General features: G+C 39.5%; 1 protein-coding gene across 10 annotated transcripts in view; it reads left to right on the top strand.

Annotated features, from left to right (window-relative positions):
- LOC133060801 (nuclear body protein SP140-like protein) overlaps nucleotides 1-16168 on the top strand; it is a 90263-nt gene that overhangs the window by 45240 nt on the left and 28855 nt on the right. For all 10 annotated transcript variants that reach the window (XM_061148553.1, XM_061148551.1, XM_061148548.1 and 7 more), the window contains 2 exons: nucleotides 1974-2087; nucleotides 4466-4519. In XM_061148553.1, coding sequence (XP_061004536.1) covers nucleotides 1974-2087; nucleotides 4466-4519 — 168 coding nt within the window. The remainder of the gene's footprint in view (nucleotides 1-1973; nucleotides 2088-4465; nucleotides 4520-16168) is intronic.

Here is a 16168-nt window from a genome sequence, read left to right as displayed (position 1 = left end):
ATGGTCTAATGGAGCCCCACCCACTAATTAGTCTTTGGGGCTGGCAAGGGTTGGAGATTTATCAAGTCTGTGTCTCTATGTATTTGCTTTGGATCACTATCTTCTAATAATTAAAAAGCATGGGAAACTCAGGAATACACAAACACACATGAGATAAGACTTTTAAAAAAAATAGACAAAAGAAAAGTGAGTAAATGAAGTAGTGGAAGCATAAGCACACTGACAGAGTATTTGTTAAATGCTGTGCTGCCAAACCGAAAGGTCCAATGATTTCACATCTAATTTCATACACACCTTTAGATACTAAAATAAATTCTATAAAACCTCAAAGAAACAAGTCAGAGCTCAAGTTGTTCTTGGGACAGCTTCACTTGCAAGTGGATAAGGAAGACAATCTGAGTCATGCACAAGAAGCTGTAGGTTTGTATCTGTTGGTTCAAGGGTCTCAAAAGACACCCCTAAACAAGTCTTTGTGATGATCTCACTGGGAGCTCTGTTTTTGAAGGCAGAGGTCATCATGCAATATCTTGTGCTGGCAAGACACATGGTGAGAGGAGGCACTGTGCTTATGGGACTCAGTGTCTTTCAAAAAAGAAAACTGCCAATTTTATTTATTTATTTTTAATTAATTTTTATTGCAGTATGTTAGATTTACAGTGTTGTGTTTTTATTTACAGTTTTGGGAAGCATGTAGTTCAGGGACAGAAGATTTTCAGAAACAAGAGTGTTTATAACTAGGTTAGCATCTAGCCACACTCACAGGCTTTCTGAAGTGTGTCTGTTGCTGATTGGCTGATTTTCATAAGTATAAGGCCATCCTTAATTGGCTGGTTTTAAATGTAGTTAGTGATGTAAACAGTCATTGGCCAATTGCGATAAATTTAAAACTGGTTCTGGTAATTATGGTTTGCAATTTTCAAGACAGTTTTTCCCAGAAGGATAAGATTTTTTTAGTCTTATTCTTAAAGTTTAAAGTAGAAAAAGAAAAGTAGAGAAAGCAGTTCAGTTCAGTTCAGTCGCTCAGTTGTGTCCAACTCTGTGACCCTGTGGACTGCGGCACTCCAGGCCTCCCTGTCCATCACCAACTTCCAGGGTTTACTCAAACGCATGTCCAATGAGTCGGTGATGCCATCCAACCATCTCATCCTCTGTTGTTCCCTTCTCCTCCAGCCTTCAATCTTTCCCAGCATCAGGGTCTTTTCAAATGAATCAGTTCTTCACATCAGGTGGAATTTCAGCTTCAACATCAGTCCTTCCAATGAACACCCAGGACTGATCTCCTTTAAGATGGACTGGTTGGATCTCCTTGCAGTCCAAGGGACTCTCAAGAGTCTTCGCCAACACCACAGTCCAAAAGCATCAATTCTTCAGTGCTCAGCTTTCTTTATAGTCCAACTCTCACATCCATACATGACTACTGGAAAAACCACAGTCTTAACTAGACGGACCTTTGTTGGCAAAAGAGAAAGCAGATGAGGTACAAAAGATGGGAAAAAACATGGTTCTGTTGGACCTCAGGTGAGATTACTGGAGCAGATGTACTTTTTTTTCCAGAAAGCAGTTTATCTTAGCTCAGAATATCAGTGTGCAACATGAAAACACCAGGAACTCTATCCTAATTACTGTCTCAGGATCTGTAGACAGTAATGTTCTTGTTTCCCTTCAGTATCTAGCAGACTAGAAGCTCTCCAAATGCATACAGAAGAAGATTCAGAAGCGCTAAGTTCTAGCCCACTATCCTATGATGGCCAAAGTAATTATGAATTAAAAAAAAAAAAAAACAGAAACAAAGTTCTGGTAAAGATAAAGAGATAAAGGGAAACAGGGTGACTTAAAGAAAGAGTTAGATGTGGGGAACATCAAAGGAAGATTTCAGAGGAAGAAGTAGAAAAAAGGGGATCAACAAAAAGGGGTTCAGAAAAGAGGATCACTGGGGAAATAAAAAATCTTCATAAGCCTTGATTTTGACCCAGGAACAGAGCTACCAACGTTTGGAAATAAGTGCTCCTGTGTGATGTGCTTCTCTAAAGATGTGCCCAGAAGTCCAGAAGGAAGAACTGAAAGTACGCAAGCTGATGACATGATAGGTAAGGCTGCCTGAGGGCGGTGAGGTGGGGGTGGCTCCACTGGAAGCACAGACCCAGGTAGGGTGGTGGCAGATGGAAGGAAGGAATAAGGAATATGGGTGGCTTCCAGTCTATCCCAGTATCCTGATCTCTGCATTTGCTTGACCTGATCCTTTTGGGAATAGCAGGAAAGCAAGAGATCATTATAAAATTGTGTTTAAGGGATGGCCTGTGTTGATTATACATGGTTGATGTATTAATTGGGCTTCCCTGGTGACTCAGGTGGTAAAGAATCTGTCTGCAATGCAGGCAACATGGATTTGATCCCTATGTTGGGAAGATCCCCCAGAGAAGGGAATGCCAACCCACTCCAGTATGCTTGCCTGGCAGGCTACAGTCCATGGTGTTGCAAAGAGAAACACACTCTTTAAAGTGGCAGTTTATTGTTTATTACATCAGTATATTGCTAACAAAGTTTTGTCATTTGCAGTGATTTCTATCCCTGTCACCCAAGAAAGTAAAGTGTATTTCCATTAGTAGATAATAGTGTCATTTTGTCACAATCTTAGGAAGGTCTCAAAAAATAGCTAGTCCTGCCACTTAATTGTCAGAAGGAAAGACTTCAGATCAACTATTCTTAACCCAGCACATATGTTTGATAAATGTTCTCCAGCATGTCACTTGTTTATATAGTGATACTATTCACTTTTGCAGATAGGGCATTATTTCATCCTAACAAAATTCTTAAGGACTAGACAAACATCCCTGAGTAAACTGAAATTTACAGATATTGAAGAATGTTTTTCAAAGTCCCATTAAGGAACAATGGAAGACCCAGGGTCCCGGGCTCCCATGTCTCAATTCAGTAGGTTTGATTCCTTTACAAGAAAGAGAGATGAGGCCCCCCCAGCCGCGCGTGACCCTGTTATAACCGCGGCTCGCCAGCGCCCCTGAAGCTGCCCCTTCTCGGGAGTCATGATGGGCAGCAAGATGGCGTCTGCCAGCAGGGTCGTTCAGGTAGTCAAGCCACATACTCCATTAATAAGGTTCCCTGACAGAAGAGACAATCCTAAACCAAATGTATCAGAAGTTCTACGATCAGCAGGACTACCATCTCATACTTCCTCAATTTCGCAGCATTCTAAGGGAAGTAAATCGCCAGACTGGCTGATGCATCAGGGTCCACCAGACACTGCAGAGATAATAAAAACTTTACCTCAGAAATACAGACGGAAACTTGTCTCTCAAGAAGAAATTGAATTTATCCAGCGTGGAGGTCCGGAATAATCACTGACAATGAGGCTGCAATGAGAAGAGACAATGAGACTCTTCTTTTAGAAGAGTCTTTCTAAAAAAGGACTTCCAGAATGACAAATGAAAAGTTGTATATTAAACAACTTTAATAAATATTCTGTAAAAAGAAAAAAAAAGAGGAAGTATAGAAAATTTAGATGGACACTTTTATCTCCTAATTTATGTATCTTGGTCAGCTTCTCTAGAAGCTTACCTGATTGTTTATATACTTTATAGCTTAATTAAAGTATACATTTTAAAATGTTAGCCTATTAATTTACTTTTGGTTATCAAGCATAACAGTGTTGAACTATTGAAAGCACACAATGTCTAGTGAACCGTCAAAGGCTTCCAGTAGTTTCACTTTTCTTTCAGTTTCCGTTTAAACAATATATTTGGCAGAATTGCAGCTTTCTGGAAGTAATTTTCCTAAACTTGAATGAGGATCCATGAAATAATAACTCCTTTATTTGTTCTTACTTCTCAGTGTTTTTGCATTCACAAAGTTACTGGAGCATAACTGGCTTATTAACAAGCATATCCTACTCTAAATGATAAAAATATACCCATGGTAAAACAGTTGACTTTGTGGTATTAAGACCAGGGAGTTAACACATAGCATTATATGTAACCTGTATTCAGAAAATGCCAGAGTATAAAATGGAAAATGAGATAAAAATGAATATAGCATAGGAATAACATTTGACCAGAAATTGTAATTTATTATGTTTTCAGGGAGGTTAAGAAAGTCTTGTTCTTTGGCTTATCTCTTTGTTTTGATTGTGATCATGTATACAAATCCTGATAATCATAAACTTTCTCAAACTTAATTGTCTGAAAGTCTCATAAAATCAACCTATTTACCTTAAGGCAACTAATAGAATTTTGATAGGGTCTTCCTGTACCAAGGGTATGTATAATTGTGAAAGTAAAGCCTCACAAAGTGAAATAAATTCTCTTCCATACCTTTAAAAAAAAAAAAAAAAGAAAGAGAGATGATAACCCAAACACCTTTATAAATTCAAGCCTTCTGCAGTATGAATCATCTTAAGATTTGTAACTTTTATTTATTTATTTTTGTTTCCACACCATGTGTTTTTTTCTAGATACGGCGGATCTTGGGAACAACTCTACTGTGAGAAAACTCAAGAGGAGAAGAAGTAAGAATGCATGCAATTTTATTTGCTTTTGATATTAAAATGAGTTTTTAATGCCAGTTTTATTATTATTACATAATAATATGAAAACTCCATAAAGGTGTCTATATCCTAATCTCTGGAACCTGTAATCTGTTATCTTACACGGCAAAAAGGATTTTATACATATGATTAAGATAAGGATCTTGGCAGTGGAGATTATCCTGCATTTTCTGGGTGCACTCAGTATCATCAAGTGGGCCTTAAAATATGAAGAACTGTTCCTAACTGTGAAGAGAGGAAGAAGTGATTATGGAAGATAGTCACAAAGAGATGCAATATTGCCAGCTTTGCAGATGGAAGGAAAATATAAGGAATATTGATGGCTTCTGTTAACAGAAAGTGAAAAAAGAAAGGAAAGAAATTTCCCTCTCCAGCCTTCAGACAGGAATGAAGCCCTACTGAAACCTTGATTTTAGCCCAGAGTGACCCTTGTCAGACTTCTAACCAACATAGCTATAAGATAATGAACTGTTTTAAGCCACTAAATTTGTGGTCATTTGCTGTGGTACCAATAAAAGAGTAATATGGATTTTGGTTGTTGGAAGTGGGATGCAGCCATAATTCATTCCTAAAAATGTGGAAGTGGCTTTGAATTTGGGCAATGGGCAGAGGGAATTTGGGTAATAAGAATTTTAAGTAGAACAATAAAAAATGTCTAGATTGCCTTGAACAGTTAGTAGAAATGTGGTGCTGAAGACTGTGAGGACTTGAAAGTGAAGAGTATGGTAGGAAAAATCTATGTCATTTTAGAGAATATGTAAATCATTATGAAAAAGCTGTTAGTAGTAATATGGAGGCTAAAGGTGTCATAAAGGAAATAAGGAACATGTTTTTGAAAATAAAAGGAAAGGGGATCCTTATTATTTAGTGGCAGAAAGCTCAGCAAAATTAAGTCCTGCAGTTATGTGGAAAGCAGAATTTTTTTGATACATATCTAAGAAGATTCCTAATTACTACAGTAAAGGTGCAACTGGTTTCATGTTGCTGCTTAGAGTAAACTACGAAAGGAAAGAGGTAAGTCAAGGCAAGAGCTGCTAAACAAAAGGAATCAGGACTTGATGATTTAAAAATTTTTTAGCCTATTCAGATTGCAAAATTGCTAGTTAGGAGAGTCACTGTCAGGAAAACATGCTCTGCAGTGACAACCAGGAGCGTCACTATTTAACTTTTTGCGAATGTCCCAGAAGTAGTGAAACATCAAAGTACTCAGTCACACAAATTATTCTTCAAAGAGATTAAGTTTGTGACCCATAGATACCCTCAGCCATCTCAGCAGAAGTGAAAAATGGATATGAGTCTACAAGAAAGGTCTGTGAAGGAGACTCTTGTCTAATGGACGAGATCCTCATGACATACACGGGAGATATAGAAAATTCTTAAGACATTTATACCAACAGAAACAGAGAGGTCCTTGTTCTAGTCCTTAGAGCCTGTAATCTGTTACTTTACCTGGCAGAAGACACACTGGTGGTGTGATTAAGTTAAAGGATTTTGAGATGGGGAGATTTTTCTAGATTATCTGGGTGGCCCCAATCAGGTCACATGGGTCCTTAAAATCAAAAACTTTTCCTGCTATGCAGAGAGGGAGATGTGACTATAGAATAATGATCAAAGGAGATACAGTGTGACTGGCTTTGGGAGCAGTGAGCCAAGAACTGTGGGCAGCCTTCAGAAACTTGAAAAGGTAAAGAAATCAAATATCCCCTACAGCTTCCAGAAAGAAACAAAGCCCCTAGACGCCTTGATCTTAGCTCAGTGAGACTTGTGTCAGATTCCTGGTCTTCCAAACTGCACGATAACACATTTGCATTGCTTTAAGCCATGAAGTTTATGGTAATTTATAATAGTAACAATAGAGAACTAATACTTTTCATAAGACAAAACAGAAACAAACAAAAACCCCGAGTTTCACCTTTATATCATTAGGTTACAGTTTTTTAAAATAGCAATTTATAGTTTTTCAAATCTTGTTGTTTTCAAAATTTTTAAATATATGATCTGTATAAATTTTGATTGATGTGTATCTTTCCAGATTTTTCTATGCATATATTGAGATATTTACATCTTATACTAACACAATATATATTATACTAATATATTATATATTATACTATATATTATATATATAGTATATAGTATATATATAGTATATACTACTTATATACTAACACATAAATCTATTTATACTGTTAGATTTCCCTTATTTTAAATCAGTATATCATGCATGAGAGATTATAAACATTTAACATTTTGCCAACTTAACTGTAAAAAGTTTTATTTTATTCTGCTTTAATTTGCATTGCTCTCATTTTTATTGCGGTTGAGCATTTTTCATTTGTTATTGGTTATTTGTTTTCCTTCTTCTAAAAATGGATAGTGTGTATGCCTTGCCAGTATTGCTATTTTTTTTTAAACCATACTGAACAAACATAAGAATATTTGTATATACATTAAACTTTGCCTATGTATACTGTTAGTATTTTATTTCATTTGATGTCTTTCTCTTAGGTTTGTTTATAACATATTTTGTCCTAGAGAAATTTGAAAATTTTATATAATAAGATCTATCAGGATTTTCCTTTATGGCTTCTAGGTTTTGTTTACAATATACAAAGACATTTTCCAACTTGAAATTTTAAAAATACTTACATATACTTCTAAAATATTTGAAGTACTTAATATTTTTAAATGTTTAAATCTATTATTTACAAAAGACTCACCTCTTTGTGTGTGATGTGAAATAGTAATTACAAGGAATCACACCAACTTTTTTAAAAATGAAATATGCTAATGTACAATATTATATGTTATAGGTATATAATTTTGAAGGTTATTCTCCGTTTATAGTTATTATAAAATATTTGCTATATTCCCCATGATGTACAATATATTCTTATAGTTTATTGTATACCCAATAGTTTATACCTCTTAATTCTCTGCCCCTAATTTGCCCCTCCCCTCTTCTCCTCACTAGTAAGCATTAGTTTATTCTCTATATCTGTGAGTCTGCATCATTTTTGTTACATTCACTAGTTTGTTGTATTTTTAAGATTCCAAATGGAAGTTATATTATACAGTATTTGCCTTTCTCTATCTGACTTATTTCACTTAGCATAATTTCCTTCAAATCCATCCATGTTGACACAAATGGAAAAATGTTCATTCTTTTTTATGGCTTAGTAATATTCCATATCTGTCTCTATCTATCTATATATCTATCTATATACCACATCTTCTTTTCCCATTCATCTCTTGATGGACACGTACATTGCTTCCATTTCTTGGCAATTATAAAAATGCTGCTATGAATATTAGGGTACATGTATCTTTTCAAATTAGAGTTTTTGTGTTTTTTGGCTATACATTCAGGAGTGGGACTGCTGTGTCATATGATAATTCTATGCTTAGTTTTCTGAGAAACCCCCATACTGTTTTCCACAGTGGCTGCACCAACTTACATTCCTGTAATAACGTGTGAAGTTCCCCTTTCTCTTGCTTTTGCTCACCTTGCTATTTGTGTTCTTTCTGATGAGAGCCATTCTGACAGGTGCGAGGTGGTTTCGATTTGCATTTCTCTGAAGATCAGTGATGTTGAACATCTTTTTATGTGCCAGTGGATGCCAACACTATTTGCTTCATGATTTGAATGCCCTTTTGCATCTTTTCTCATGTTCATGGATCTGTGTCTGATTCTACTCTGAGATGCTGGTCTATTTAGTTTTAATGTGGTACCAAGTTGGTTTAATTATAATGTTTTAAAGTAAAATTTTCTATTCCTACTTGTTATATATATATATATTTTTTTTTCAAAGAAAAAAGTAAAAAATATATTGAGGAGCAACAGAAAAGGAGATTTCAGAAGTCTGGCAAATCTGGCTCACTCATTGTGCATAAATTTTAGAATCAATCAAGATTTCCTCCCAACACCTCCACAACTGCATTGGAACTTTGAAAATATATTGAATTTGGAGATTAGTTTGGGTAGAGTTGAGGTCTTTACAAGGAGCTTGAGCTCTTCACTTATTCAGGTCATCTTTTATGTTCTTCAACAAAGTTTTAACTTTCGTAAATAGATCTTGCCAATTTTTACTTTCCTAGTCAGTTTTATTGACCTATAATTTCATATAATAGCATTTATCACTGTTAAGGTATGACTGGGTGAGTTTTAACAGACTGACCTCATCAATTCTTTAGAATTTATTGAAGGTTCCTTTGCATCCTAATTTATGGTCAATCTTTGTGAATGTTCTGTGCCACTTAAAAATTGTACGCTTGAACTATTTGTTGGGGTCTGGTTTCTTCCCATATACGTAGTCTTATTAAGTACAACTTTTTTGTTTAATTCTTGCGTCTTCTAAGTTAGGCTATATTTGTTCCATCAGGTTTGTATTTAGGTGTGGTAAACTCCCCCACCCGACTGTCTGTGTATTTGACTCCTCACTGTTCTATTGTTTTACTTTAAATACTTTCAGGGTATTCATGACAGTATAACCTAATGAATTTTTTCCATTTATTGTTATACTGTGTTTCTCTTTATCCTTACTAGTGCTTTTGATATTAAAATCTCTTTTTCTAACCCACTGGAAAAAATAAATAAATAAATAATTTAAAAAATAAATAAATAAATAAAATCTCTTTTTCTGGGTGCTGATAGTGTAACGTGAACTTTTATGTTTTATGCCTTTTGATGCTTTTTACTCCTTCTACATTAAGCCCATTTTTGCAGCTTTGTTTTATGCCTCTTTTAACAACACTTAACTTCTTCTAATCTTCTCTGACGTTTTTTAAAATCCTAACCTTTTAATAGTTACATTTTATTTGTTTACACTTGTTCTGATTTCTGATATATATTGACTTGTATATCACTGTTCATTTTTATTTTTCTGTGTTTTTGTGTCTCTTTCCTACACTCAAATGGATTGAGAAAGAATTCTATATTCCACCTTTTTTCTCTGCTTGTTTAGAGACTAGAGATGAAGTTTCTGTAATCTTTTTGACCATGCCCCAACCCCCAAAGATGACAAGGATCTTAGCCTGGATTCACTGAAGACTGACTATCCATCTCTACTATTTAGCTATTATTTAACATTTTATTTTAAATTTTCTTTCAATTATAATTTGGAAACAATTATGATTTTTGCAGTTGACGTTTACTTAAACACTTAAAAATCATTTTATGTACTCATCACTGTTTCTTTTCTTTGATTTTGCTTTTTGTCTAGTTGAAATAAATCATTTAGTTTTTTTAGTGAATGGTCTGTGAAAGTGAAAGGTGCTCAGTCGTGTCTGACTCTTTGCGACCCCATGGACTATGCAGTCCATGGAATTCTCCAGGCCAGAACACTAGAGTGGGTAGCCTTTCCCTTCTCCAGGGGATCTTCCAACCCAGGGATCGAACCTGGATCTCCGCATTGCAGGCAGATTCTTTGCCAGCTGAACCACAAGGGAAGCCCAAGAATACTGGAGTGGGTTGTCTATCCCTTCTCCAGGGGGTCTTCCCAACCCAGGAATTGAACTGGGGACTCCTGCATTGCAGGGGGATTCTTTACCAATTGAGCTTTCAGGGAAGACCTATAAGTGGTAAAATTTTCAAGTGTGGTATGTGCAAATTTGTCCTTATTTTAATAGAATTTTTTTCGTGAAGTTAACAATCCTAGGTTGACATTAATTTTTCATCAGTAGAATAAAGTGTTTACTACATTGTCTTCTAGAATCTGTTTTGTGACTGATGAAAATTTCTCTTATTGTGACTATAATTTCTTGGTAAATAATCTGTGCTTTCTCTCTAAAAGTTCTTTCTCCAACACTGAATCATGGAAAATTTAAATTTAGAGAAAACTTGGAAGAATTTTATAATATACACCAGAATACTTTAATATAGATTCACAATTGACATTGTACTGTTCTTGTTTTATCACATTTCTTTCAATCTATCCACTTCCTATACATCCACCAAACCATCTTCAAGTAAACAGTTTGAAACATTTCAAAGATACAGATGTCAGTACTCTTTCCCCCAAATACTTTAATATGTACATTATTAACCAGAGTTCCTTATTTATTTGCAGTTCTTTTATTTTTTTCTTTTGAAATAAAGTGTTTAATAAAATGTACAAATACTAAGTGTACCACTGATGAGATTTAATAGATGCAATTCTCCCATATAATCCAAATCCTTATCAGGATACAGAACATGGCCATCACCCTGGAAACAACCCTTAAGCTCTTTCTGGGATATCCTTACCCGTTACTCATCAGGGACAACCATTATTCTTTTTTTTTGAAGATGATAATTTGGCTTGCTTTAAAACTTTTTTTTAGTTACAATGTTTTATTGTTTCCAGGATATTTTGTTTTCCCCCCAAAAAGATTTTAGGGGTGGTGTGATATTTTTCACAAAGGCTAAAATGCAGTGGTAACATTTCGGATATTAGCATGCATGAAGGCAGAAATATTTTGCAGTAGGACCCATCATCTTATTTCTTCTTTTTTTAAAAAATTTTTTTGTTGCAAGATATTTGCTTTATAATATTTTGCTGGTTTCTGCCATACATCAACATGATATGTGATTTTGGAGCGTATTCTCTTTTGGCATAAGTCTATTCCGCTCAGCAGAGTGTTTTTGAGATTTATCCATATTGTTGAATGTATCAGTAGTTTGTATCAGTTTGTGATGAAGTAAGTTACATTGTATGACTATACCATATTTTGTATATACTCTCTCCTTCTGATGGAGATAACTAGTGTTTCCAGTTTTTTGCTAACATGAAAAAGCTGCAATGAACACTGTTGTAGAAATCTTTCAGTGGCTCTATGTCTTTATAACTCTTGAATAAATTCCTATAAATGAAATTGTTAAGATACAGAATAGGTGCATCAATTTATTTTGTCTCCCTAGACCCACTGAGGGGTTAGTAGTATGGCACACGCAGGCTGTGCCCAAGCTGAAGAACACCTCCAGCCTTGGAAGGGTTTGTTGTGCAGTCGCTAAGCTGTGTCTGACTCTTTGTGACCCCAAGGGCTGAGGCATCCCAGGCTCCTCTGTCCTCCACTATCTCTTGGTTTTGCTCAGATTCATGTCCATTGAGTCAGTGGTGCTGTCTAACCTTACAAAGGGGCTACTAGCAAAACTGCACAGAACTTATCCAAGAGGGAGACATTATCTTATTAGCTGGAACTGAAGCGAAGTTTACTATCTTGGAATACTTCTAAGGAGGGAGACATTCTCTGTTTTATATCGGTCAGGAAACAAATCTGCCCTCTGACCTGGAAGGCTACATTATCTCTAGCTTGCAAGGCTGTTTGTTCAAACATCTTTGGAAAGACTCTGAGGTGTGTGGAAGTACCACAGAGAATCCCCACCCCCACGACAAATTCACCTCACACATTGTGTGTGTGTACATGCTAAGTCGCTTCAGTCATGTCAGACTCTTTGCGACCCCACAGACTGTAGCCCGCCAGGCTCCTCTGTCCATGGTATCCTCCAGGCAAGAGTGCTAGTGTGGGTTGCCATGCCCTCCTCCAGAGGATCTTCCCAACCCAGGGATTGAACTTGGGTCTCCTGTGACTCCTGCATTGCAAGCAGATTCTTTACTGCTAAGCCACTGGGGAAGCTTCATCTTACCCATCAGATTCTGGCAAATTTCCCAATGGAGATAACACTTCATCAGCCATCCCGATTAATCCAACCAATGTAGGCGAAGACTAAATCCATCCAATTTGTATTTCCTGCTGCATTCAACGAGTTGCGTAAACCACAAATGCCCTGTGTCTCTAATGACCACCCCTAAGGTATAATTCTCCCCATTTGAATGGGGGAGGCAGGTGAATGCCTGGCTTTCATACAAGAAGTACAATCCCAAGGGTTAGGGTACACATGGTACCCCCAGAAGGGAAATAGTTAAAGTGGTTGAGGTCCCCTAAAGGGGCATATATCAGCCAGGAGAAAGGTGGACAGGGTCTCCAGGGTGGGCCCTGGCCAACAGTAAGCTTTATAGCTTCCAGTTCTGTTCATTGTGTCGAGTCCTTAATTTGGACAGTGGTTGCTTCCTGAGGACTGTCCTTCTGATCTGTTCTCTTTGTTCATGATGCCAACCAGATGGTGTTCATTCTCCACCCCCACCATCGAATGACTGGGTGGGGGTAGGGGTGTTGCCCTGAGGGATTCTGCATGGTCTGTGCAGATGCTGGGGCCAGCCCCTTTTCTTGTATCGGGTGCAGAATGGCAGATTGAGTGTCTGTGTGCTGGGAGAGCTCTACCAGCCATTCTTCGAGGGATTCCGGGAGGCTCTGAACGATAGATCTTGTTAGTGCTCCTCCATCCCCTGTCCCTTCTGGAGTTTATGGCTGGAGTTTTCCTCTTTACTGCCATAAAATCTCTGTGTACCATTCCAGTGGCTGGGCCTTCACATGTTTTTCCCCAATCATTTTATTCCCCACTCAGACCTTTCATTCAGAAGAGTCAGATAAAAGCGGGATAAAGGCACTTTCACAAAACGTAACCAGAACTGAATCTGAACCCCTTAGGCGCTCCCAGGCTGTGCCTTCCAGGCTGGTTGGGGAAATAATGAGGCATTGTGCTCAAGAGTGTTGGAACAGAATCCTGAGTTTTCAGAACTGACCTGTTTAACAGCATTAATCCCTCAGTGCCTTTGTCCTAATCATTATCCAGGAAGGAGCTGAGCCCTTTCTGGGGATAGCTGCCTTCAGTAACCAAAGAGCCTTACAGAGGTGTGTGGACAGGAGGAGATGAGGGATGTGGGCCGGAGAGTCAGTGCAGTGTAGAATTTTTTATACAAGGCACATCTTTATCAGAGTGCAGTGGTCCAGGCAGCCTGGCTCAAGATACCATTGAGTTTGTAGGTCCACAGTGGTGTGGCCAGAGTCAGCCAGGACTGACAGGGGCCAGGAGCAGGCAGAGGCAAAACCCCTTGCAATGTGGCTCCCCTCATGTGAAACAAATGGGTTAGCTTCTAGCAGGTGTCATGAGCCTGACCATCAGCCATAACCCTGGCGTCAAAATCATGGTGTCAGTCTCTGTTGGTAGAGATCAGGCATCTGGGAATTTCCCTGAGGGGCCCGGGCAGGCCAATCACACCACAGGTCATTTCCACCATCACTGGCCCAGAGACTGGTGTTCCTACTCTGCCAGAGTCTGTAGTTCTCCACATGGCAGACCAAGCATGTAGCTCAGGTGGAGGGACTGAGTCATCTGATTTCCTCCGGTCAGAGGAGTGACCACAGCCACTTTGATTCTGCCAATCTGGCTCTGAGACTGAGCAGCCCAGTGCACTTCAGTTGTCAGCTTAGCCACACACCAGGGCACCAGGCCTCCGGGGAGTGTTGGGGAACTGATGAAGAAGGAATTCATAGGGCCAGGACTCCATCTCAGGCCTATCTGTGCTGATCATGCTCGGCTGCCTCTCCAGTGGACTCTGAACTCTCTGCTTAGTGCCTGTGGGAATGACAATGGAAAAGATAAGACCCCCTCCGGACAGGGGAATCTTGAAGATCACATCCAGGTTACTCATTGCCTAAGAGGAAACATACCGCAATCACCCCTGTCTCCGGACAGGTCATACATTTTTTTCCGTATCTATCGGGATGTAATCACAGGCTTATCGATTATTAACTGGTTGGAACATGACCACAAGCTTATTGATTATTAACTGTTTGGAATGTAACTGCGGGCTTATTGATTATTGACTGTTTGAACACATAACACGTAAATGATGGGGTTATTGTAGTTTTATTTACCCTTCCTTTGTTTATGTAAGTCTCAAGGAAATTGGGGTGGTGGGTTTGGACATGTACACATGGGGTATAAAAGATTTTCACAAATGCTGGTCGGGGTCCTTGGCTAAGAGGAGACTCTGGCTTGGGCCCACCGGTGTAATAAACTGCACCCCACTATCTGCATTGTCCCTCTGAGCGAGCTTGTTTCCGAGCGTGGCTATAACATTTGGTGCATGGCCCGGGAAACTCCTCACTTTGAGGAGACAGGTCTCATCTGAGGCCACCCCGAGGCTTTGTGGCTTGAATCTCTTAGAAGGGGGAAGGCGCCTCGCCCCTCTGGAAGAATTCAGCCTTTCAAAGCCCGGTTTCTTTGCTTTGCCAGATAGTGAACGGCAGCAGGGAACTGAGCGCTCAGGTGAGGAGGATCCCACCCGGTAGGGTGGAAGAGGGGGCCTGATCACCCCCCTGGGAGGGACCAGAAGGGAGCCGCATAGGAAACTGGTTTAGGTTGGCGACAATAGCTGCTCGGCACTCAGGTTGATGGCCGTGCCAGGGATAAAGAAAGGGAACTTAGGGTTTAAGAAAGTCAGTCAGGAGGTGTGTCCACGCCGTCCTAGGGAACGTGCCGAGCTGTCGCCACAGGTTTTTTTTTACAAAAAGGATATCAATTTCTGCGCGCTCGTATTCTGCCCTCCCCCAGGAGGTACCCATCTGCTGTGTGACCCATCATCTCCCCTGCCAGTAGAGACAGGTAAATTGGCTTCTCGGGAAGGCCCTGGGATGTGGGAATCCAGAGGTAAGAAAATGGGAGGAAGCGGATCTAAGGCCACTGTATTGGAGAATATGATTAAGAATTTTAAGAAAGGATTCGATGGAGACTATGGGAAGAAAATGACACCCGGCCAGCTCCGTACCCTTTGTGAAGTCGAATGGCCTTCAATGGGAGTTGGCTGGCCACCAGAGGGAACTATGGACTTAAATCTCATAAAGGCAGTCTATGCTATAGTTACAGGAAAGCCCAGACACCCTGATCAGTTCCCGTACATAGACTCTTGGCTGGGAATAGCCCAAGACCCCCCCAAATGGGCCCGTTTTTACGCTCATGGCGGGGAAGGGAAAATCTTGATGGCCCAAAAGATAACCAAGGATGAGAAGGAAATTTTACAGGACCCTGAAGGAGATGAGCTTCCCCCACCGCCGTATTGGATGATGGTTCCGCCAGCTAGTAACACCGTGGCAACCGGAGGAACCAGCCCGAGACCGGTAAGCCTCCCGACTCCTCAGCGGTCCCGACAGCTCCACAGGTTGTAGAGCCGCCCTCCCGGCAGGCTCCAGCCTCAACTGGAGGGACCATGAGCCCACCGGACTCTACCACCCCGGATGCTGCTACTACGTTCCCTAAACTCTACCCTCCACTCCCAGTAAGTACTCCCGGACAAGGGGGAGGAACCACTGGAATTAAACAAAGGCTCCACTCTGCAAAAGAGCCAGAGGAAAAAATACCCTTGCAGATGCCCCTCAGAGAAGTTCAGCAACCCCCAGTGATAGGGGAGGATGGTAATTATCACCAAGCTCCTGTAACCTATTACTATCAGCTCTTTTCATCAACTGATATATTTGAACTGGCAAAAACACACCTCCTCTTACTCGATGGAACCCCAGGGCATGACTAGACTAATGGAGACTATTTCCTGCACTCACCGACCAACCTGGGATAATACAATGCAATTACTAGCATCCCTCTTCAGTACAGAAGAGAGATACAGGATCAACGCTGAGGCAAGGAAATGGTTACAGGAGATGGTACCTGAGGGCACTGCTAACCCAGAGAGGTGGATAGAACAAGCCTTCCCCACTGACAGACCTAACTGGGAC

This window comes from Dama dama, chromosome 8, assembly GCF_033118175.1.
Source record: "Dama dama isolate Ldn47 chromosome 8, ASM3311817v1, whole genome shotgun sequence".
NCBI lineage: Eukaryota > Metazoa > Chordata > Mammalia > Artiodactyla > Cervidae > Dama > Dama dama.
The sequence above is the reverse complement of the archived record's forward strand: the minus strand, read 5'-3'. Positions and strand labels throughout refer to the sequence as shown.